Genomic DNA, 26162 nt, shown 5'->3' on the forward strand with positions numbered 1-26162 from the left:
GCCACTCCTATTTGACATATGTTCAATCTAAGCCTACTAGAAAGTGTGTGCGCTCAGGCCTGGAGGGAAGCAAAATAAATTCCACTACCCAAGAATAGTAAAGACCACTTTACTGTTTAAAATATCCGACCAATCACCCTGTTACCAACCCTTAGTAAACGTTTGGAAAAAAATGTGTTTGATCTGAAACAATGGTATTTTACTGTAAACAAATTGACATCAGACTTTCAGCACGCTTATAGGGAAGGACATTCAACAAGCACTGAACTTAAACAAATGACTGATGATTGGATGAGAGAAAATTATGATAAAAAAGATTGTGGGAGCTGTTTTGTTAGACTTCAGTGCGTCTTTTGACATTATCGATCATAGTTCTGATGGAAAAACATGTGTTATGGCTTTACACCCCCTGCTATATTGTGGATAAAGAGTTACCAGTCGAATAGAACACAGAGGGTGTTCTTTAATGGAAGATAATAATCCAGGTTGAATCAGGAATTCCCCAGGGCAGCTGTGTAGGCCCCTTACATTTTTCAATATTTACTAATGACATGCCACTGGCTTTGAGTAAAGCCAGAGTGTCTATGTTAGTGGATGACTCAACACTATTCACGTCAGCTATTACAGCGAGTGAAATCACTGTAACACTTAAAGAGCTGCAGTTAGTTTCAGAATGGCTGGCAAGGAATAAGTAAGTCCTAAATATTAAAAAAACTAAAAGAATTGTATTTGGGACAAATCATTCACTAAACCCTAATCCTCAACTAAATCTTGTAATAAATCATGTGAAATTGAGCAAGTTGAAATGACTAAACTGCTTGGAGTAACCATGGATTGTAAACTGTCATAGCAAAACACATTGATTCAACAGTATGTCCATAATAAAGTGCTGCTCTGCCTTCTTAACAACACTATCAACAAGGCAGGTCCTACAGGCCCTAGTTTTGTCGCACCTGGACTGTTGTTCAGTCGTGTGGTCAGGTGCCACAAAGAGGGACCTCTGAAAATTACAATTGGCTCAGAATAGGGCAGCCCTTAAATGTACACAGAGAGCTAACATTAATAATATGCATGTAAATCTCTCATGGTTCAACGTGGAGGAGAGATTGACTTCATCACTACTTGTTTTTGTAAGAAGTGTTGACATGCTGAATGCACCGAGCTGTCTGTTTAAAAAACTAGCACACAGTTCCGACACCCATGCATACCCCACAAGACACCAAAAGTCTCTTCACAATCCCCAAGTAAAGAACAGACTATGGGAGGTGCAGGGTACTACATAGAGCCATGGCTACCTGGAACTCTATTCCCCATCAGGTAACTGATGAAAGCAGTAGAATCAGAAAAATACGTCTTATGAAACAGCGGGGACTGTGAAGAGACACACATACAGGTATAGACAGACAAACACATGATAAGATACGCACTCTACACACACGTACACATGGATTTTGTATTGCATATATGTGGTAGTAGAGTAGTGGCCTGAGAGAACACAATGTGTTGTGAAAAGTGTTATTTTTGTATTGCATATAACTGCCTTAATGTTGCTGGACCCCAGGATCCTTAATAAATACAAATATAAATAGGAGCACCATGCCAGGGCTCACCTCTGTGCACAACCAATAGGCTACATGGGTCATTGCCCCTATACCCATAAAATAACGCAAAGCTGTATATCTATCAATAGCAATTAGACCCCCAAAAGCAAGCACATATTAACCTCTTAGAGTCACAGGTAAATTTAATATGCATTGAAGTAAAAAGTGAAGGCCTAAAGTAACTACACATTACATTAAAAAAACTGCCAAACAACCAGGCATGAGGGAAAAACAATTAATTTAATATTCTGGCATGGTGTCCAGGGCCATAAAGATTGTAGCTTACCATTTAGAAGAGCTGCAGCTTCCTCAAAGATGTGTTGCACCTTATGAGAAGTTTCTGATTCCCTTCTCCTTCCTGGCGAAATGTACTTGTCAGGTCCCTCACAGCTGGACAAGCTGTGCTTTTGGTTGATGTAACATACTGCGTCTGTGTTCACTGAATACGTTCTTCAGGGTGGAGAAGGCCCCAAACGTAGATGCCACCAAATGTTAATCCATGTTTCAGTGCCAACAGCACAGTCAGCACTGCTGACAAAGGCCCGCCATGTCTTTGAAAAACACTGAGTGGGGTCCATTTGTTGTTCTTGGCTGCAGTTGCGATTTCACTTTGCAAGAATTTCTGATTCACAATAAACTCTGCTTCCACTGGTTCAGTTTTGGTTAGACACAACAATGTCTTGGTATTGCTCACATCCCAAACGTTTGGGCTCTTGAGATCAATGGCACACAGAGCTTCCACCCGTTGACTATTTTAATTGTGATGAAATTTCCCCCAGCACGGCATCCTATGAGCTGAAAAACAGTATTTTACACTCCCTTATTATGCTGGCCCACAGTGCTTTACAACTACTGTACATATTGTACTCTGGCAGAGATTTACTCATGAGTCTCAGTCGTTTACTTGGAGCTGGTGTGCGCGTGCCCTCCAGGCATGCCTCCCAAAGCTTTTCAAATTCACATCGCAGGTTTTCAATGCACCCATACGTACAGTGTGGACAAGTTTGGCACCGGTGTGTAGATCAGTAGCTTCAAACTGCAGTAACTTGTTAGGATTGAGGAACCCCAGCTATTTTGTGAGTCATGTTAGAAATAAACTTAAGCTTGGCTCTGTCACTGCTTTCAATAAGCCTGTGGCCTCAAGTCTCACATCTGTGCCATATGTGCAAGTAGATTCGATTTTACTGAGCACAATTTCAAAATGACTGACACTGTGGCGAGATGGCCAGTCCAAGTAATTTCAGTTTTTCCCCAGTGTACTATGCAGTACTATGGGCTCACGAGTGGCACAGCGGTCTAAGGAACTGCATCTCAGTGCTACAGGCGTCACTACAGACCCTGTTTTGAACCTGGGCTATTTCACAACTGGCCGTGATTGGGAGTCACATATGGCAGTGCACAATTGGCCCAGTGTCGTCCGGGTAGGCCGTCATTGAAAATAAGAATTTGTTCTTAACTGACTTGCCTAGTTAAATAAAACAATTAAATAAAAAGCTACTGTGTGTTTCCTAAAGAAGATACACATACTGAAAAAGTCCTCTATCAAATCCTCAGATGACATAAGGTGCACCACAACCAAACGCAGACCTTGAACCAGGCGCCTCAAAAGGCCCGCTTTCTCCCACTGAAAATGTATATCGGATAAGTGTCAAGACAAACCTGGCTCCTCATCACTAAGGTTGTCATGTGCTAGTGGCAGGGGTAACGGAGGTGCAGGTGTTTGTTGTGATATTACCCTTGTGCTGGTGCTAAGCCATTGCTCTTCTCCATCTAGTTGGTCAGCAGGCAGTGTAGGGGATGGGTGGGTACTGCATTTGCTTCTAGGCTCCTCAACCTCGGTGGTCGGGCTAGCAGGCTGCTCGGTGAGCTTGGCATCGGTCTCGACATGGTGGTCCCCAGTTTTTGTTGCTCTTGGCAGTGGCCAGCCATTTTCAGATATATATTCTAACCAAAGCTTAGCGAACTAGCTATAATTATTCAGTGTACCACTACCAAAACTTAATGAAGCTAGCTGTAGTTGTCTGCAATAGTGAACCACCTTTTTTCCTCTGTGAGAAAAGAAGCCCTGTGATCCATGAGCTTCCTAAACAAGGTAATTAAGGTGGTACCTTATGACATTGTATGGCTATATAGGTGCCCAATCAGAATGCCTTTTGGGATTTTAATTACAAAATATTACATTATAAAATGTCCCATTCCTCCCCCTTCCTCAGATCATGAGCACACATCGGCATATAGCCTCCATAGCCACGGGAAGTAGGGGTGCTAATGATGCTGCAGCAACCCCTGATAAAATACAAATGGTAGGCTATATGTAGCGTATTAAAATAATATTTTTCCCATTCATTTTCACACCCCCCAAAACCTTCTCACTGGGCTTGCTCACCTGACCTGCAATGATTGACCGCTTTCTGATCCAATCAGAGAGCCGAGTGTGTGTTTCACTAGCCAATCTATTTTCTTGCAAGTGCCATACCGTCTCTGGCTGCGTGGAGAATAGCCTAAGCCAAGAAGACTCTGTGCCACAAAATTAGTGACAAAATGTAACAAAAGCTGTCCAGATAATTTAAAGTCATCAGTCTCAAGTCAAAGTTGAGCCTCAAATCTTGAGGCTGCAAGTTTAAGTCAAGTCTCAAGTTATTTTATTTTCTATCAAGTCGAGTCTCAATTCATCAAATTTTTTACTCTGAGTCAAACTCAAGTCCAAGTCATGTGACTTGAGTCCACACCTCCAGCTTGGTCTCATAGTTAATGTATCTGACACTCAAATTAGTATGCTATGCTGTGTTTGGTACGGTTACATAAAACAGAAAGTTACTTAAGACAAAAAACGAAAGGAGGGAGACTGGACGGCGTGGATGGGTAGCATATAATGCAAACGTCTAGTAACCCAATGGTTGCGTGTTCAAATATCATCACGGACAATGTTATCATTTTAGCTAATTAGAAATTTTGCTACTAAACTCAGCAAAAAACAAAACATCCTCTCAGTGTCAACTGCGTTTATTTTCAGCAAACTTAGCATGTGTAAATATTTGTATGAACATAACAAGGTTCGACAACTGAGACATGAACTAAAGAAGTTCCACAGACATGTGACTAACAGAAATTGAATAATATGTCCCTGAACAAAGGGGGGGTCAAAATCAAAAGTAACAGTCAGTATCTGGTGTGGCCACCAGCTGCATTAAGTACTGCAGTGCATGTCCTCCTCATAGACTGCACCTGATTTGCCAGTTCTTGCTGTGAGATGTTACCCCACTCTTCCACCAAGGCACCTGCAAGTTCCCAGAAATGTCTGTGGGGAATGGCCCTAGCCCTCACCCTCCAGTTCAACAGGTCCCAGACATGCTCAATGGGATTGAGATCCGGGCTCTTCGCTGGCCATAGCAGAACACTGACATTCCTGTCTTGCAGGAAATCATGCACAGAACGAGCAATATGGCTGGTGGCATTGTCATGCCTGAGAGTCATATCAGGATGAGCCTGCAGGAAGGGTACCATGAGGGAGGAAGATGACTTCCCAGTAACGCACAGTGTTGAGATTGCCTGCAATGACAACAAGCTGTGCCGATCCTGTGCAGGTGTTGTTACACGTGGTCTGCCACTGCGAGGACAATCAGCTGTCCGTCCTGTCTCCCTGTAGTGCTGTCTTAGGCATCTCACAGTACGGACATTACAATTTATTGCCCTGGCCACATGTGCAGTCTTCATGCCTTCTTGCAGCATTGCTAAGGCATGTTCACGCAGATGAGCAGGGACCCTGGGCATCTTTCTTTTGGTGTTTTTCATTAGAAAGGCCTCTTTAGTGTCCTAAATTTTCATAACTGTGACCTGAATTGCCTACCGTTTGTAAGATGTTAGTGTCTTAACGACCGTTCCACAGGTGCATGTTCATGAATTGTTTATGGTTCAATGAACAAGAATGGGAAACAGTGTTTAAACTCTTCACAATGAAGATCTGTGAAGTTATTTGGATTTTTACAAATTATCTTTGAAAGACAGGGTCCTGAAAAAGGGACGTTTGTTTTTTTGCTGAGTTGACTTACTATTTTTTAGCTACTTTGCATGTTAGCTAATCCTTCCCCTAACTCTAACTTTAACCCTTTAACCTAACTCCTAACCATAATCTAGCCTAGCTAACTCTAGCCACCTAGCTATTGTTAGCATTAGCCAGCTAACCACCTAGCTAAAATTTGAAATTTCATAACATATTGTACATTTACTATGTTACATCTACCCCTAGGTCCAGGTTGCAGCTAGTACACCTCTGATATACACTGTATATAACTGGCGTCTGACTTAATGTTTATGATGCTCTACCACATCCAAGTCTATTGTTTTCATGCACTAAGACCATCTGGTTCAGCCTGCTTATATGAAAACAAGCGTGTTTGTTCAGTGTCTACAGAACATTGAAATCACAAACTCGCTCATTCCTGTGTTCGCACTTGTTAGTGTTGAAAGATTTAGAGCCAGAATGAATGTGATCATATTCACAATTTAGTATCATATAGCTGGTTTACTGTAAACCCGTATTTGCCTTTATCCTGTCAAATATTGACTTTCACAAAGTGATTTCACAGAGATATCATGAACTCATTTACCTCATCCTCTCGAGCCACTTCAGAAGACAGCACTTCCCCCACACTCTTCAGAAAGGCCTGGGTGGGACACAACATCATGGGTCTGTGACCTGATACAAACTATTACAATATACTTTGGTGTGTGTGTGTGTGTGTGTGTGTGTGTGTGTGTGTGTGTGTGTGTGTGTGTGTGTGTGTGTGTGTGTGTGTGTGTGTGTGTGTGTGTGTGTGTGTGTGTGTGTGTGTGTGTGTGCGTGTGTGTGTATATGACTGTATATACTTCTATCCTTGTTAAAGTACCTGTGTGAGGTTGTTGGCAGTGTCTTGGGGGATGGTCTTGTTGGGCAGGCTGAATGGCAGAAACTCCAGGAAGCCTTGCATGGGCAGAGGGTCCTGGGAGCTGTGGATCTCCTCACTCAGCCTGGTGTTGATAGAATAGGACACATCTGTGACTCCCTGGGGGGAAAAAAGCACCATGCATTAAAACAGATCTTATTCTCTAAAGATACTCTCCCAAGACCAGAATGGGACCAATATACACAGGACACGTTACTTAACCATTACCCTATCCAGTTAGACCTCTTTCTGGCTAATGTCTGCTGTAAAAGTATGCTGCTTATTATCTAACTTCATGCCCTACAGGGGCCCATTTTGTGCTGTTTTGAACAGCTGTCTCTGCTTTCGCCACTCTACGTCCAGAACTGCCGTTTAATAAACAGAAGAGGTTCATTCACATGTGCTCTTAATATCCCTTTTCCCATGCAATTCCTGTCTTAAAGGAAAACAATAGTTCCATAAGGAATGAAATGTTTGTTTGTGTTGGTGGCAGTTCAACCACCAGGCTTCTACCTCATTTCCTGTGAGGCTGCCGTGTGGCTGTTCTAGTTGTAAACCCTGAAAACCATTTCAAATATCCAAGACATGCACATTCCTATGGTGAGAGGTCTAGATGGGCACCAAATGTATTACCTGAATCTTACCTAAATCTCAAAAGTTGAGAACTCACCGGTGTTTGTGTCATAGAGGAGACTTCTTTAGGAACACTTGCTGTGGTAGGATAAGTCCAAGCATCACCTAGTTGGAGAAATATATGAGACCCATTCGCCCCTTCCACCTGTCATCTATGGGAACACTATCTACATGCCAAATGGATTGCTGAGAGAAGAGCTGGATTTGTTCAAACCCCAAAGATAGATGATTCCTTGCTACGTGTCTGATGATGGTTGGACCTCCCCCAGCCAGGGAATAATGAAAAGAAGTGCTGTGTGATGGTACCTGCTCTTTATATAATCAACCACCTAATACATCATATAGGTACTGTACAAGCCAAAGCTATGTTGGAAGGAAGTCATGAAATCATGCTGTCTGTAAATATCACTAGGTGCACTCAGCAACACTAAATGACCATATATGGTTTTACATTAGAACCATCCCTTCCAACAGTCAGCTCTTCTTTAGTCCCATTCATTCTCTACAGGTGTAAAATTATAAAATGCCTTCTATTACCATGACAACTTTGTTGTTTATGTCTGTTATGTCTGGGGGGAAAAACAGCACTGAGACCACCTGAGTCTTTCAACATAACCACCTGAATCCTTCACAATGGGTCTAGTTATTAGACAAAGCCTCAGGGAATTGGTGCCCACACCCACATTATTAGTATTTTCCATAAGCATGACTAGTGATTCATCAATTTTTACCAGCCGACACAGTTCACCATGATCTGAATAACACTTCTAGGACTATACAGAGGTCATTGTCCATTTCTTTTGAGTTTTTAGAACCACCCAAGATGAATCAAAGCAGCAATGAAAAAGGTAATGTATTATTTATATTTTTACATCAGTTTAGTCCCCTAATCTAAAACCCAAGTGTTTGGCCTCTATCCCCACTGGACACTTAGTAACAGTACAGGGCCCTTATCAGATGAAATGCTTATATATGGTAAAAATATGAGACCCTTATAAGGTGGAAGATTGTGAAACAATTTTATGGTAGACGTAAGTGAGATGATTTTAAGATGGGGAGGATTTGTACAGTTGAATATGTTGTCGTGTCTTCCATGCGTCAGTACTGTGGATGGAATGTCTATGACCAAGATGGAAATTGCTTTTGAACCCCTTTCTCCTCACATCCGTCCAGGGGAAATTGTGAACATAGCGAACATTTCACATCACGGAAAAAAAGAGTGGAACAAATTCAGACTGACAGTGACATGTGATCTTACCTATGGCAGCCTTGTAGTACATAAGGATCTCCTGTGGTGACAGAGCCCTCTCCCAGATGATAAACTCATCAAAGGCTCCTGTCAAATGGTGTCCATAGGACTGGTCTTTTCCTGTCCCAATGACCAGGTCAGGGTAAGGGTCTCCATAGTTCATAGACACGTTGCCAGTGGGGTCACTGGTGTTGAATGTCCCATTGATGTAGATGTTGAGACCATCCTTCAGGGTCCAGGTGAACAGAATGTGGGTCCAGAAGGGCCCTGAAAAGGAAGAGAGAAGCAGAGAAATCATAATCATGACAAGGTCAGACAACAGTGCTTTTCCACTAATATCCGCCCAAAATGTCCCTATGTTCCACTACACACTCTTAGAAAAAAAGATGCTATCTAGAACCTAAAAAGGGTTCTTTGGCTGTCCCCATAGGAAAACCCCTTGAAGGCCCCTTTTTAGTTCCATGTAGAACCATTTACACAGAGGGTTCTACATGGATCCCAAAAGAGTGCTACCTGGAGCCAAAAATGGTTATTCTATGGGGACAGATGAAGAACCTATTTGGAACCCTTTTTTCTGAGAGTGCAGCCATTCAGTCAGCACCTCCATTCTATCCCTCCAAATGGTTTCAATAGACTCCTCCAAGGAGGAAATAACATATCCAGTACTTCTAAAGGTAAACGGACAATAAAGAGAATCCCAAAATATATTCAATGTGAACAGTTCCACCAGTGGAGGCTGGCTCAGAGTGCCAACACCCAGCTATCCCTTTGGGATTGGTTTAAACACAAACCATATGTCCCACCAAGAAGTTCCCCATTCACTTGTTCAATCTCTCTTTCCTTTTGGTCTCTCCCTATATTTTAGATAGAGATGTTTCTGTTGAACACAGGTTAGGCTCAAACACATTGTGAAAAGGTCTACCAAACCAGTCATGTCTCCTGGTACTGGAAGAGGTCTCAAAACAGCTGGTTGAGTCATAGATCTAAGGCTTTACCTCTGTTATGAATCAAAGGCTAAACAACTGCATGGTAAAATGGTGACATATCGTCATGGCACATTATAAGAGCCAGATGATGTTTGATCTTCTGTAACTAATAATCAAATAAATCAAAAGTACACTGGAAGTCCTGTAATATAAACAAGATGACGGAAGACATTTGAGAATTTGTTCATTTTTCTCCTCTAATAAAGAATGGCTGGGAAATGTTCCTGCACCTGCAGTGCAGAGAGCGACATGATGTGCTTTTCTCCAGAAATAGCAGACCAGGTTTGAGATGGTAGAGGATGGAGAAATAGTTTTGCTATAGTAGAATATTCATGTTATTTAAATTACTTAATTTAGAGTCCACTTGGGCCTTCAAGTTTGAAATATATGACATTTTTAAGGATATGACTTTCATACATACTATGAAAGGTTACATAAGTATGCACTATTTAGCATGTGGTTCAGTATCTACTATAGTCACGCATAGTATAGTTACTATATATATATTTAGTTACTATAGTCAACAATATGGAAACAGGCATGCCAGTAAAATGTGACACATTTATAGTTTGAGATAAAGAATACATTTAATCCATCATTGAATCCATAAAATAATTCTGAGACCAACAGTATAGTCTGCTGATGATTGTAGCTCCATCTGCTTACAATCAATCATATTCAAGGCAAGAAATCTAAAATGATTGAAAACCACAATACATTCCTCATGTAGTAATATAAGAATCTTTTTTTTAACCCACCATCTACATCCAAAGATCGCTTTATAACATTATTTTAAATAATTATTTTGAATCTTAAAAAAAATTTACCTAGTATATTGATGTTAGCCCTCCACCTCTTGAAGTTTCCTCGTGTGTAGAACTCTACGTATCCAATGTAGGCATTGGCATAGACAGAGAAGCCATTGGAGATGACTTTCCCTCCAGAGACTATTGCAAAACGGGACTCTGCCTCCTGGTTCTTCCAAAAGAAGGAAAATGTAATCCCTGAAGAACATGAACATATATTTATCACAGATTCAAAAATAGGGAAATTGTTTCAGAACACAAATCATGCTAATTGTAATACATTTAGATCTACATGCAATGCCATCAACAAGATTTTGGAGTCTTACCCCATTAGATAATTACTTCAATTCACTTCAATTATTATACATTGTCAGTACTGTGCAGCTGTAGAATGTTGGTGAGAGGAGATCGAGACAGGCAGAACTCACCCTCAGGGCCACACAGAGTGGGGTCACTAATGCAGGTGTTCTGGTAGTTCCCAAAGTGGAGAAATGTGCCTCCATTATCTCCATTCAGATAGATCCCCTTGTTGACCATCCCTTCAACTATGTCTACAGGAGGATGAAAGGCCAACAACATTATTTTGCCTGATGAGAAAAGGAGGCAGTTTTTCCTCTGAACTAGGCTTTTCACAGGCAAACTAATAGGCAAGCAGTTGTCATAGATTTATGAACAAATTCTCTGTACTGCACCAAATATGGACTGTTCCCCACTGCATAATGACCTACATGGTAGTCAGCTATGACCAAAGTGCTTCCCTTTGTGTTTCTCCCCCTTTAAATCATGTAAGCAGACAAAACTAAATAGGCCCACCACGTTGAGGTTAAAAAGCAAAGCTCCACTTTACAGCACTCTAGATACAGATCTCTATACCTCTAGTCTCCAAGCTTGTGTAATCCCGATTTACACACTCCAGTCTCTGCTCTTTTTCCAGTGAAGAAAACAATTGTCTCTCCCTGACTACACACACCGTCTCACACACACAGACAAATCCAACATCCTCAGGTAACAGTGTGTGTGACACACTCATGTCAACTACTGGCTGAGCTGGTAGCCCATGCAAAAGACGATGGAGACTGAATAGCCTTAACATGACAGATAGCACCACAGTAACACCAACAGAGCAGGGTGACTGACTATACATACAAATGAATTTCGGTGAGCAGTGATGTTCCTCACCTACTGTTGCAGAAACATTAGTGTAGGCAGAGTCATTGGTATACACAGAGGAAGAGTTATGGGAGGAAGGGAGCACAGTGTGCTTGTGGATTTGAAGAGCTAGGTGAAACATAGAAAACAAACAGACAAAGGAGAAACAGGTGATTTACATATATACACACAAATAACACAAAACAGCCAGACAACACAACAGAACAGAGAGACAAGCACAGACACTAGGCATCGTGAGGGATGTGGTGCGTGAGGAGGGTTGAGATTAAGTGTGATGCTGGGCTCAGTACACAGTGCTCAAGCAGGAACAGATCAATAATTTCCCCTTAGGATCAAAGCACATTTTGTAAGGAAATATTTGAAATTCCGTTCTCAAGTCTAGATCTCATCCCTCACAATTGATATAATTGATTGTGAGCCCCAAGGTATTCCATTCAGAATCACTTTGATGTTTCAAACTAGCTTAAACTTATTCAAATGATCAAGATGTACAACTATGGTTGCATTTGGGAAAGTTCTTGCTGCTTCCATAGTTGGAAATCAGTTTTGCAAACAATAGTCTTAGCATTTATCTGGAAAGTCTGCATAAAATGTACCAGGGGATGAAGGATAACTTCTTATCCCATTTTGTTTATATTGAAACACAGTGCTTTGATGTACATTAGCAAGTAGCCTTTATACATTTCATTTTGACTCTCTACTTTGAAAGTTATTATAGCAAATGTTAGTGTAATCTTATTTGAACAATGCACACAGCTGCACCTTAAAAAGCAGGGTATTGGTGATTGTAAGACAGACAAAAGGTGAATTGAGCTATAGACCATGCGGACAGAGAATGGAAAAGACTGGGTATTCTATTCCTAAGAATATAGGTCAATGCACATACTTATATTACTGCCATTAACATGACCTGGTCTGTTTCCAATCTGGTCCCACAATCCATGGATCCCGTCCACCTTATCCAGCGGCCAATAGTGTGAGGCTGTGCCTAACACCTGGAGGCCTGGACAGAAAGTTATGTGTAAACAAAGCTCCAGATGGGACCTTTCTCTAATCACACTCAATCATGCTATTTCAATGGGTTATTTTCAATCATGCTATTTCAATGGGTTATTTTCAATCATGCTATTTCAATGGGTTATTTTCAATCATGCTATTTCAATGGGTTATTTTCAATCATGCTATTTCAATGGGTTATTTTCAATCATGCTATTTCAATGGGTTATTTTCAATCATGCTATTTCAATGGGTTATTTTCAATCATGCTATTTCAATGGGTTATTTTCAATCATGCTATTTCAATGGGTTATTTTCAATCATGCTATTTCAATGGGTTATTTTCCTGGCATTCCTCCATGTGTATTTTAGGATTACAATTATTGACAACTCTAAACAATACAGCTAATTTGTTGATGTTTGGGTATCTCATTCAATAAATGTCATTGCTTAATTAACCACTATTACTGAGTATTACACTTATGGTTAGTCACAAACTATAATTCATCATCCCATTATACAGTACCAGTCAAAAGTTTGGACACACCTACTCATTCAGGGGTTTTTCTTTATTTTTACTATTTTTATGAGGCAGCTTCATGAGGTAGTCACCTGCAATTCATTTCAATCAACAGGTGTTCCTTGTTAAAAGTTCATTTGTGGAATTTCTTTATTTCTTAATGCGTTTGAGCCAATCAGTTGTGTCGTGACAAGGAAAGGGGGATACCTAGACAGTTGTACAACTGAATGCCTTCAACGGAAATGTGTCTCTGCATTTAAGGTAGCGGTGGTAAACAGAAGATAGTCCTATTTGGTAAAAAAACAAGTACAAGATCAGCTCAAATAAGGAAAGAGAAATTACAGTCCATCATTATTTTAAGACATGAAGCTCAGTCAATACGGAACATTTCAAGAACTTTTAAAGTTTCTTCAAGTGCAGTTGCAAAACCCATCAAGCACTATGATAAAACTGGCTCTCATGAGGACCACCACAGGAAAGGAAAACCCAGAGTTACCTCTGCTGCAGAGGATAAGTTCATTAGAGTTAACTGCACCTCACAGAGTTCAAGTAACAGACACATCTCAACATCAACTGTTCAGAGGACACTGAACGGTCTAATTGCTGCAAAGAAATCACTACTAAAGGACACCAATTATAAGAACAGACTTGATTGGACTACGAAACACGAGCAAAGGACATTAGACTGGTGGAAATCTGTCCTTTGGTCTGATGAGTCTAAATTTGAGATATTTGGTTCCAACCGCTGTGTCTTTGTAAGACGCAAAGGAGGTGAACGGATGATCTCTGCATGTGTGGTTCCCACGATGAAGCATGGAGGAGGAGGTGTGGGGGTGCATTGCTGGTGACACTGTCTGTGATTTATTTAGAATTCAAGTCACACTTAACCTGCATGGCTACCACAGCATTCTGCAGCAATACACCATTACATCTGGTTTGCGATTAGTGGGACTATCATTTGTTTTTCAACAGGACAATGACCCAACACACCTCCAGGCTGTGTAAGGGCTATTTGACCAAGAAGGAGAGTGATGGAGTGCTGCATCAGAAGACCTGGACTCCACAATCATCCAACCTCAAACCAATTGAGATGGTTTCAGATGAGTTGGACCGCAGAGTGAAGGAAAAGCAGCCAACAAGTGCTCAGCATATGTGGGAACTCCTTCAAGACTGTTGGAAAAGCATTACAGGTGAAGCTGGTCGAGAGAATGCCAAGAGTGTGCAAAGCTGTCATCAAGGCAAAGGGTGGCTACTTTGAAGAATCTCAAATCTATTTGGATTTGTTTAAAACTTTTTGGGTTACTACATGATTCCATCTGTGTTATTTTCATAGTTTTGATGTTTTCACTTACATTATTCTACAATGTAGAAAATAGTCAAAATAAAGAAAACTCCTGGAATGAGTAGGTGTGTCCAAACTTATATTTTTCTCCATAATTTACCAGTAATATTCATTTTAAACTGTAGGCTAATTTCAGACACAACATGGAAAATCTCAAGAATTCAAGGAAAATGAATCCATATTCAAAATGAAGTATAATTAGATTTACCTGGATGCTTGGATGGCTTTGGCTTTACTACTTCGCCATGAACCTGTAAAGAAATCAAATAATCTCAACATTGCAACGTTGCAGTAGCCTACACATAATGGTGAAGGTCATATAAAAATAATTGCTGAAATTACCTGAATCAAAGTGACAAAAGCAGTTACAAACAGAATTTCAAATAATAGTTCCATGACTTGGCACTTAATTAAAACTACAAATAGACTACTACAAAAATACTGGTTAATTTAGTTTAAATCCCCAATACACGTTCAATCTCGGAATAAATCATTATTCCAAGACACTGAAAAAAATCACTCTTCTCTGCGTATTAGTCCATGTTTCCAATAAAAACAATTGTCACACAAAACTTAAATCCCTGACATTTTGTAAAACTGCATTAAAATTTAGCAGTGCAATTGGCACATCATAATATACTGCCAATGTGCGTATCCATTCAGAACTTCCCCAAAATTGGTAATCCTCGTCTCTCAATACAGAATAAGAAATATTGGACGATTCCAGCGACGGATTTTGCTCTTTCTTGCTTGATGTGGTCTGCTCTGTCTGTCCTAGGATTGCACCGAGCGGAGGAATTCTCCGGGCTGTTCGATTGGACGTGGTAATACAAAACGTGATGTCATTTTTGGAGCATCGGAACTCAAGGTGGGGCCTGCGTAAATAACGTATATCAAGTGCGTATTTGGTGATTATGACCCCCCCGCCCTCAGAACAGGCTCAATTCGTCCGGCATGGACTCTAAATGCTTTCGAAAGCGTTCCACAGGGACACTGGCCCATGTTGACTCCAATGCTTCCCACGGTTTTGTCAAATTGGCTGGATGTCCTTTGGGTGGCGGACCATTCTTGATACACACGGGAAACTGTTGAGAGTGAAAAACCCAGCAGCGTTGCAGTTCTTGACACTAACCGGTGCGCCTGGAACTTAGTACCATACCCCGTTCAAAGGCACTTACATCTTCACTCTCTGAATGGCACACATACACAATCCATGTCGCAATTATCTCAAGGCTTAAAAATCCTTCTTTAACCTGTCTCCCCTTCATCTACACTGATCGAAGTGGATTTAGCAAGTGACATCAATAAGGGATCAAAGCATTCACCTGAAAGTCTATGTCATGGAAAGAGCAGGTGTTCATTCTGTTTCGTGCAATCAGTGTATATTTTAATAAAAATATTTAAAAAAAAATATATATATATGAAATCTTCAAAATGACAATGTTGGTGTGTCCTTTTGACGTGTCAGAACAACACGGAGCATTGATGCGGATGGAGGGCGGTGGATGCTGATTTCTGACTGTTTTGCCAAGAGAGATTTGCATTTTAGCCTTTTTATTTGGACAGTCAACTTTATGAAGGGGATATAAAAGTCACATATTAAGGTGCACTGATGTAAGCGGATATGAAGGCCGATTGAATTCGTTAGATATGCCTACATTTGATTTAGTTAACTCATAGGCCGACATACCTGAACTAAAACCCATGGCTGCATGCTGCTTCCTACATCTCATTCCACAACGTGACTTCCACTCTTGTTTCATGTTCTTCATCTGTAGGCCGGCTACTGTAAACTAATGGGCTGGCCATATACATTGAATTTCTAGTACTAAAACCTAGAATCCTAGCCTGAAAATAAACTGTTCTGTGGAAATTGGAAGCCTAGAGATTTTGGAATGACCTGCTTCCACGTGAATCATGGGGGGAAAGGACACGAGAGGAGATTATGCAGCCACTCACAAGCGCACGGGAGGCTGTACGGTCAACAGCGCCGTTGTGTGGCTAATATCCAGAACGACAACTGAGGTCACAGGAGTAGTGCTAGGTGCGGGGCTACGAGCTTCCTCCGCGGAGGAGAGTCATGAGGCGTATCCTATTTCCCAACAAGCTCGTACATAGACGTAACGTTAGAAGGTGATGTGAAGTAACTTAATGTTGTCTGCCACAACCAGATAGCTAGCAGACCAACGGTGCATTTTGGTTGATACCTAATTTGAAGGAGTTGGACAACGCTTTCCTAGCTAATATTCATGATTGAAAGAGAAAACATCTCACCTATTGCATGACTATAGAAATGTATGTTGATTGTCAACAAACTCAGTATAACAGTTACCTAGTTAGCGTAGCTACTAGCTAGAAAAAGTTAGCTAGACACTTGTAGAGCTAATTTAGCTACTCGAGCTAGTTGCAATGGAGTTGAGAAGTGGTTGTTTAATTTATTATTAGCCAGTCAAAAACGCATCAAACGTGATGAAGGACCAGTTGGGTGAATTAACCGAAGTAAGTAGCCTACTATGATGTTACTGATCTCACCAGTCATAAATCCATGGCTGCAGGCTGAATAAATTATTCTATTCTTTAGTAGCTATTTCCTAGGACCTAAGGAATGCAGCTCTGGTCTATAGTATTTTGTTGTCATGATAATAATATGGTAAATGTAGGCCTGTTATTCACGCGGTACTTGAGCCTCAATTTTGACTCTCTAATAAATGACTGTCCGTTTGTCTTGACAGAGCAGGACACAAGCAGAGGAGGATGTCAGAGTCACAGTTGACAGTGATGGATTTATGGAAGGGTTTTTCAGAAGGGTAAGAACAGTGTTTCAGTCAGTACTGTTTGTTTTCAGATAAGCTAGATGGTTACTGTAAAATACTGTAAGTGTTTGTGTATTTAAATGATATTGAAAATACTGTATGTGCGTGAATCAGGTGGAAGAGGTTAGGGGGCTCATTGATAAGATATCTTCTGAAGTGGAGGAGGTGAGGAAGAACCACAGCATGATCCTGTCTGCACCCAATACAGATGAGAGTAAGTTGATGCCCATCAATCAAAACCATCTGTCATAAAGATAGTGTAATAACATTAGCCATACTGGTGACTACCTCCACTACGAAAAATATGCAATTTCAAGTCTTGAATTCAAAACTTTTGCATGACTAAATATAGGCTTGGTATTTGCGTCGTGACTTCTGAAGTTGTAATAACAATAATATAACAAACGCTCTTACTTCCTCTAACATCATTGTCCAGCGTCACAAACAACACACGACACAATACAAATAGATGGCTGGGTGTCCGGAAACCTGTGTAGGAAACCATGTCATGGCCCTGTGGGTGGGCTCTGACTAAACCTTCTAGAATGGTCATTTTACTGGGGGATAGGTTGTCTACCGCTGGGAGGTTATGCATTGGTAGGTAGCATGTGTCGTACAGTGACTGCCTTAACTTCAGCGCCTATGTCGAACCACCGGTTTTATACAAAATAGAATTTGGAAGTGTGAAAAGAGAGTGTGTGTGCGAGTGCATGTGGGTATGCTTCTCACACTGACGCTGTGTTGCTGCAGCTGTGCTTGTTCAGAGTTGATCCACTGTGGAGACTGAATAGGCACAAGGAGCTAATCAAGACCTGCATGGACAAAGGCCCTCAGTTGACTCTATAATGCCACAGAGCAGCATCAAGTATTACCAGCAGAGTAACACAGTATCAACCATCTGCTATATAATAATACTAACTGGGAATGGACAAAGAGTTTGGTGCAAATACTTGTTGGCCCACAAATCCAGTGATACGGTTGGTTACTACGGACAAAGGTAGGTGTAGGGTTTCTTACCGGAATAAATATGAAGAATAGTTTATTGTTATAGAAGAGTTGCCAAGTGATATGATTAATGCTAATATTTGTCCAGGTCAATGTTGGGGAAATTTGCAATAATACATTTATTTTCTGTCATTGTTATTTCCTGAAGAGATGAAAGATGAACTTGACCGGTTGACCAATGAGATCAAAAGCGATGCCAACTCTGTGCGAGTTAAGCTTAAATGTAAGTTTAACACCACGACGTACATTACATTAAAAAAAAATATTTGTGGTTGTCATTTTGTCATTGATATGACTGGATCAAATGCCTCATCCCAAATACTTCTAGATGTAGAGAGGTAGATGTGGGGAATTTGTCAGATGTGATGTTATAGCTACTGTAATCACTGTTCTTCCTGTTCTCTGTAGCTATGGAGCAGAGCCTGCCCAAGGATGATGTTTCTAACAGGGCCTCGGTTGATTTCCGCATTCAGAAAACCCAGGTCAGGAAACAGCCTTCCCGGGACTCATTCCTCACGTTTGCAACTGCTGACATGTTCTTACAGGTTGTGGTTAAGAACAGAGCTTGACAAGAGATACTCGGAGTCTAACTTAGAAGCCTGTATACAAAGTTGACCATGTTTTTTTGTGATGTTTGCTGCTATGTTTTGATGCAGCTGTTTGACATCTTAACCATTTCAAAAGTTTACTGAGTCTTTATCCACTTGACTTTTTTCCAGTGGTTGGAACTCTCATTCGTCTCTCCTCAGCTTATGTTTTCTCTAACCCCACAGCACACGGTGCTCTCCAGGAAGTTTGTGGAAGTCATGAGTCAGTACAACAAGACTCAAGTGTCGTTTAGGGAGAGAAGCAAAGGAAGGATCCAGAGACAGCTGGAGATAAGTGAGTGACAAACTGGGCCAGCAGCAGAGCAGACAGGAACATGGAAAGGAGTCCGACCACACCTAGGAGCTTTTCTCTCCCACCGTGATAACACATAGGCTACACTGCTCACAATTACCAACAACAAAAAAATCCTCATTATTGCCTATTTTCATTGTGGATAAGTCAGGTTGTTTTCCGGCTTCTTGACCTGGCACTGTATGTTATTATCTATAGTCGTGGCATGGTCAATGTGGCCATTAGACCTATTAGACTACGGCTACGGAAAATACGGGATGACAGTTAAGTGTTTGGCTTGAGATACCAAAGAGACTTGCTATAACAAAACCATATGGCAGACACCCATATATTGTTCGTATAGAGTATTTGTTTAGAATGAGAATAATTGATGATGACAGAAATAGCTGTAGCCCCTCCAGTCCCTTAGGATAGTTTTAATGAGGCTCTCTACTACAGCACACTCCAGAAGGAAGAGAGGAGTCTTACACAGGACACATACACCTCTCTGTTAGTGTTGCCAAGGAAACAGGGCTCAGAAGCCTGCGACACTCCTTTACAACTGTCTTTAGAAGAGCTGGTCACATGACCAGTTGTGGGCCCATGGCTGTGCTGTAAAGTCATTTTTATTTTACCTTTATTTAACTAGGCAAGTCAGTTAAGAACAAATTCTTATTTTCAATGACGGCCTAGGGACAGTGGGTTAACTGCCTTGTTCAGGGGCAGAACGACAGATTTTTACCTCAACTCTGGGATTTAATCTTGCAACCTTTCGGTTACTAGTTCAACTCTCTACCCACTAGGCTACCTGCCACTGTTAATCATGGGTAATCATAGGTTATATACATTCACTGGGGTGGAAGGGCTAATGTACATGATCCCAGGTTTGTAAGTTACAGTGGGTTTGATCATGTTAGGCAGTGAGAGTTGAGTCTCTCTAAGGAATAGCCTAGATCATAACACTGTGGTTGTGGCTACAGAGACTATTCTCCCCACGGAATGGAGGAGAGAGAACATATTTATTCGTTTTAGCACCTGTTTGGTAAAAGTATTTTCTTTCCTGGTTCTAGCTGGGAGAGTGACTAGCAATGAGGAACTGGAGGACATGCTGGAGAGTGGCAACCCATCCATTTTCACATCTGATGTAAGTTATCATAATAATAGTGAAGCTGGTTGAGCTGGTTGAGAGAATGCCAAGATTTCACCTTTATTTAACTAGGTAGGCCAGTTGAGAACAAGTTCTCAATTACAACTGGCCAAGATAAAGCAAAGCAGTGCGACAAAAACAACAACACAGAGTTACACATAAACGTACAGTCAATAACAATATATAAAAAATATATGTACAGCGTATGCAAATGTAAAAGAGTAGAGAGATAAGGCAATGAAAAGGTTGAAATAATTACAATTTAGCATTAACACTGGAGTGATAGATGTGCAGATGAAGATGTGCAAGTAGAGATACTGGGGTGCAAAAGAGCAAGAGAGTAAGTAATAATATGAGAATGAGGTAGTTTGGTGTGCTGTTTACAGATTGGCTGTATACAGGTACAGTGACCGGTAAGCTGCTCTAACAGCTGATGCTTAAAGTTAGAGAGGGAGATATAAGACTCCAGCTTCAGTGATTTTTGAAATTCGTTAAAGTCATTGGCAGCAGAGAACTGGAAGGAAAGGCGCCGAAGTAGATGTTGGCTTTGGGGATGACCAGTGAAATATACCTTCTGGAGCGCGTGCTACGGGTGGGTGTTGCTATGGTGACCAGTGAGCTGAGATAAGGCAGGGCTTTACCTAGCAAAGACTTATAGATGTCCTGGAGCCAGTGAGTTTGGCGACGAATATGTAGTGAGGGCCCGCCAACAAGAGCATACAGGTCGCAGTGGTGGGTAGTATATGGGGCTTTGGAGACAAAACGGATGGCACTGTGATAGACTACATCCAGTTTGCTGAGTAGTTTTTTGGGGCTATTTTGTAAATGACATCGCTGAAGTCAAGGATCGGTAGGGTAGTCAGTTTTACGAGGGTATGTTTGGCAGCATGAATGAAGGAGGCTTTGTTGTGAATCAAGGCAAAGGGTGGCTACTTTGAAGAATCTCAAATATAAAATATATTTTGATTTGTTTAACACTTTTTTGGTTATTACATGATTCCATATGTTATTTCATAGTTTTGATTATTATTCTACAATGTAGAAAATAGTAAAAATAAAGAAAAACCCTTGAATGAGTAGGTGTGTCCAAACTTTTGACTGGTACTGTATGTATTTGAATTAAATAGACTGTCTTACTGGCTGTCTTCCTGTCGTCCACTTCCTCTCTCAGATCATCTCTGACTCTCAGGTCACGCGGCAGGCCTTGAATGAGATTGTGTCACGACACCAGGATATCATCCGCCTGGAGTCCAGCATCAAGGAGCTCCATGCCATGTTTATGGACATGGCCATGCTGGTGGAGAATCAGGTACTGTAGTGCAGTACTGTAATGCTGTCTTGAATATTATTAGTTCTGTTTTTAGTCAAACCCTATGGAACTCATGTGGTGCTGTTTAAAAGGGGGATATGGTCAACAACATAGAGAACAACGTCTCCAATGCAGCTGAATACATAGGCCGTGCCAAAGAGGAGACCAAAAAAGCTGTGAGATACCAGAAAAAATCCCGGAGGGTAAGTCTCCTCTTCCCCAAACGAAAGGTCACATGGTGCATCTGCTAATAATACTGCTCAAGTTCGACTCTTTTAACTACTGCAACAGCTCTGAATGTTTTGGTCGTAAGAATAATATTATTTCAGTATCATATACTGATACCATTCTAAATGCCAGACAGAATGTTTAAATGCCATATCAAATGTCTAAATTGAATGTCAAAATGCCTCACTATCGCTAATGGGCAGTCATTTACATTGTCCGTTACCTGACTAATGTTTTCACTAAAATCACTGTAGTGTGTTTTGGGTCACGCATTATTAACCTAACCACTTTGTTTCTGTTCTTGGCAGAAACTCATCCTCCTTGCCTTTGCTCTATTGATCCTGCTTGCTGTCATTGCACTAATTGTTGGCCTGTCTGTTGGACTAACCAAATCCCCTGTATGAGCCCTGTCCTGCTATCTGTCTGGGGTAACTACTACTGTGCATTTTATCATGATCAACATAACATTCAACACCAATTCCTTCCATTCACATCCCGACGCCGGCGGGTTTTTGACTTCTAACCCTTTTTAAACATTGTGTGTTTGAGCTACAGACTTCTGCGTCGTACCATTGCATGTGTCTATTTCTTCTCCATGTGTTGGTTAACGGGGGCTGAGCTAGAGCGGTGTTTGTGAGATAAGGGCGGATCACGAAGGGGCCCGGGGCTGGGTGTTTTTACAAAAACGTCTGTAGACTGAATTGTTTGAGTTACAAACTATGAAAAGCTGCTCTACGATGCTCACTAGCTACACAAGAGTCGTTAGAAGGTAAGGGGTTCTTCTGCATAGAAGATCACACGAAATCCAAGGACATAGTGTCTATAATACTATAAGATCACATAGTTGCTGTCACAATCTCCAAACTCCACACGGGTGTCACTGAATAGTTGGATATTCATTTACCACTAAAAAAGCTATTTCTGTACTTACAGCATTCACATACATTTCATTTTTATCAGGGGTTTTGCTTTGGCAGACTTTTAAAAAAATGGACATTTGTCAATAAAACCCATGAATTTAACTGTTTATGTCAAGTTGTTTTGTTGTCCTGGTAAAACACTTCACTGTGAGGCTAAATATAAGGGCTGGACAAGCAGATAAATGAAAGTCAGATAGATGAAAAGCTGATTTTTGCTGGGCTCTTGGGAGTAATAGGGTTAACACATTGAGGTACTGTTCTTGATAGTGGTTGATATAGCAGTCCAGTTTTGATTTAGAGAATCTCACAATTTGAGAATCACAGTAATGGATAAATTGCCAAGTTAGGTTCATAGTAACTACATTCAAATAGATGAACACAGACGCAATTATTTCGGTTAAAATTGGTCATTTTGGTTTGTTATGTATTAAATGAACAGTGAACCAAATGTATCTTCCTCTCTCACAGAAATTGTTCTGGCTTGCCATTTGTGTGGCACTGGCTCTCCTCATAGTCATCATTATAGCAACAATATTTGACTGACCATTGAGAGGCCCCACTGTTCAGAACAGCAGATGAGTCTACAGCAGTTTCTCACACCTTTGGGGCCAAGTTCCAGTCATCATACCCTGCTCAATGTTCAACTCCTCCTCCAACACCAAGACGGGCATTTCACTTCTCAGAGGACAATAGATCCAGCTGTATCCACCATGTTATTACAATACTACACCTCTTGACTCCATATAATGGCTGAGTCAGTGGCCTTGGCTTACACAACTTCACAGAAGCCCCAGGGCTCCTAGGAAAACACTCCCTCTTGCTGCAATAATACAGGGTAGCCTTTTTTACTGTCTGTGCAAGTAACTACAATGAAGTCTCTACAGGACTGCCATAGGCTACATGTCAACAATGACTACCATTGCAAACTACATAGACACACAGACTCACCTCTACTGCTGCCATAAAGGCTAATAGCACGTTACATGGTAAGTAAAGAGATGTCACTTTCAAACTTTACTGAGCAGAATGATTTTTATCTACACCATAATTTAGACGCTTTAAAGCAAATCATTTCTAACTGTTAAAATATAACTTCAGTTTATGTGATTTTGTTCAATTTAGTGTAACGCCCAGAACAAGATGATTTCATACAGCTTAGGTGTAATGTTTTTTTTTCTTCTTGTGATGATCATGACTAAATGTGCCTTAAGAGAACCGAACACTATAATACTTATTAAGTGTACTAATTAATACACTCCCAATGAAAATGTTGATTGTAAACCATTTCACTGTTGGGATGCAATGTTTGTGTCTTGTTTTGACTACACCTATTACTTTGGTCTGCACTTAGATGTTTTATTTATTTATATGATTTATTTAAGTGTCATACACCTACTGGTGCCCAGCCCACATGGCCTTACAAGACACAACAGAACCAAATAACATTTGACAAATTATACATATCATTCGCATACAATAATCCTGGCCAGTATAGCTACCATCTAGCCACTCTACACAAAAAGTTGATATCTCCTTTCCTGGCATCGTGAACAAACTGAGCAATCTCAAACACCATGTCTGAAACAGAATTCAAGCCTCATCTCATCGCGTAACCAGAAAACTTCAGTTGTCGCCAAAATGTTACAAAAAAAGAACGCGTCTCAGATTGTCATACAGGTCAATAAAACACTAAATGGATTTTGTCTTTGATTTCCCCGAGATCACACAGTATGAAATCATCTGAGCAAATTCTCTCCTCTTCAGGCACTCTGTTAAATCTACCTGACTCTATAGCCAGAGGGAGAGTTTTGAGTTGTGCACAAACTGACCTTTGGCTTTTTGTTAGGTTTAGGCGGACAAATGATTCAGGGGTGTAGTTCTCTTTGATGAGAGTGTATGTTTAAACCAATCATCAACTGCCCATTTTTCCTTGTGGATCAGCAAAAGCTTGTCCTTGATTTGGTTAACACCACATGGTAATTTGTTCCTGATTTGTTCCTTTGTATGAACAGATTGTTTGTAATACACACTCCTGAGATCTTTGTCTCCTGAGTGTGGCGCTTTTGATACATAGGTCATTTTGTTGTAGTATCATTGAGTCAGATCAACATTGAGTCAGATCTTTCTGCAGTTGATACAGCTGGAATATTGTGTAGATAAACAATAAATATGTAAGTGAATTATCATCCGGATTCTTAGTGTTTCATTTCAGTTTGCGGTGCTCTGTTTGAGTACACGGTTAGGCAGTGCAATCAGATGCATCCCCCCTTAGATTTCTTCACATTGTATTGTGTTATAAAGTGGGATTAAAATGGATTTAATTGTATTTTATTTGTCAACGATCTACACTAAATACTCTGTAATGTCAAAGTGGAAGAAAAAATCGAACCTTTTTTTTAAAGATGAATGAAAAATGAAACAATATAACTTGATTAGGTAAGTATTCACCCCCGAGTCACTACATGTTAGAAAGGGAAAGGGGGATACCTAGCCAGCTGCACAACTGAATGCATTCAACCGAAATGTGTCTTCCTTATTTAACCCTACCCCTCTGAATCAGAGAGGTGCGGGGAGAGCTGCCTTAATGGAAGTCCACGTCATCGGCACCCAGGAGGAGTTGGGTTTAACTGACTTGCTCAAGGGCAGAACTGCAGATTTTTCTACTTTGCCGGCTTGGGGATTAGAACCAGCAACCTTTTGGTTACGGGCCCAAAGCTTTTAACCGTGTGTGTTTGAGTGCGTGTGAGATAGAGAGGGAGATTGCTGCATTGGACCTTTAAATCTTTCTTGCCAAGGATTCAAGAGGGCGAGCATGAAAAGCTCAACATTAAAAATGTCATGGCAAGAGCCAAAGGGAAAAGTTATATAATGCAGAAGTCCATTGTGCCAGGAGGAGCAGATCAGAAACAGGAAGAAACCAAAAGGAATTGAAAATGATACAGAGGCAATGGGCATTTCACTGTGAGTCACTGAAAGTCCTTATTATGAGAGAGTGAGTAATAATGAGATAGTAAATCAAAATTATGATATAATAAGTAGCTAGCTACCCACGAAGTTACCCATTAGTTTTAGGTCATTTTTTAAAAACTATCTGGTTAGTTATGTTATTACGATTCACATGTACAGTGCCTTCGGAAAGTATTCAGACCCCTTGACTTTTTCCACATATTGTTAGGTTACAGACTTATTCTGAAATGGATAAGAAAAAAAAAAAAATCCTCAGCAATCCCCACACAATATCCCATAATGACAAAGTGAAAACAGGTTTATAGACATTTTTAAAATGTATTACAAAAACAGAAAGACCTTATTTACATAATTATTCAGCCCCTTAGCTCTGAGACTCGAAATTGAGCTCAGGTGCATCCTGTTTCCATTGATAATCCTTAAGATGTTTCTACAACTTGATTTGAGTCTTTCTGTGGTAAATTCAATTGATTGCACATGATTTGGAAAGGCACACAACTGTCTATTTAAGGTCCCGCAGTTGACAGTGCATGTCAGAGCAAAAACCAAGCCATGAGGTCGAAGGAATTGTCCGTAGAGCTTTGATACAGGATTGTGTCGAGGCACAGATCTGGAAAAAAAATGTCTGCAGCATTGAAGGTCCCCAAGAACACAGTAGCCTCCATCATT

At 40.7% G+C, this 26162-nt stretch overlaps 2 protein-coding genes across 5 annotated transcripts in view; one reads left to right on the forward strand and one right to left on the reverse strand.

The window, feature by feature from the left end:
• The window catches only part of LOC139411994 (adhesion G-protein coupled receptor D1-like), a 62100-nt gene extending 47066 nt beyond the window's left edge, over nt 1-15034 (reverse strand). For 2 of the 4 annotated variants that reach the window (XM_071158766.1, XM_071158765.1), the window contains exons 1-10: nt 14568-14623; nt 14434-14476; nt 12254-12370; nt 11377-11475; nt 10626-10748; nt 10219-10395; nt 8415-8672; nt 7194-7261; nt 6488-6643; nt 6209-6265 (exon numbers count right to left, since the gene is read on the reverse strand). In XM_071158766.1, the coding sequence (XP_071014867.1) occupies nt 6209-6265; nt 6488-6643; nt 7194-7261; nt 8415-8672; nt 10219-10395; nt 10626-10748; nt 11377-11475; nt 12254-12370; nt 14434-14476; nt 14568-14621 (1152 nt within the window). In that variant the 5' untranslated portion in view covers nt 14622-14623. Of the gene's footprint in view, nt 1-6208; nt 6266-6487; nt 6644-7193; nt 7262-8414; nt 8673-10218; nt 10396-10625; nt 10749-11376; nt 11476-12253; nt 12371-14433; nt 14477-14567 lie in introns of all 4 variants that reach the window. The other 2 variants (XM_071158768.1, XM_071158767.1) reach the window with 2 other exon arrangements.
• Nucleotides 15035-16308: 1274 nt separating this feature from the next.
• On the forward strand, nt 16309-24712 carry LOC139411995 (syntaxin 2b). Its single transcript, XM_071158769.1, has 10 exons — nt 16309-16724; nt 16958-17032; nt 17153-17252; nt 18192-18266; nt 18452-18525; nt 18817-18925; nt 19993-20066; nt 21241-21378; nt 21471-21581; nt 22995-24712. Exons 1-10 carry the CDS (start codon nt 16695-16697, stop codon nt 23067-23069), a joined length of 861 nt encoding a protein of 286 aa, XP_071014870.1. The 5' UTR covers nt 16309-16694; the 3' UTR covers nt 23070-24712.
• Nucleotides 24713-26162: the final 1450 nt, after the last annotated feature.

The sequence above is a fragment of the Oncorhynchus clarkii genome, chromosome 6 (genome assembly GCF_045791955.1).
Source record: "Oncorhynchus clarkii lewisi isolate Uvic-CL-2024 chromosome 6, UVic_Ocla_1.0, whole genome shotgun sequence".
NCBI lineage: Eukaryota > Metazoa > Chordata > Actinopteri > Salmoniformes > Salmonidae > Oncorhynchus > Oncorhynchus clarkii.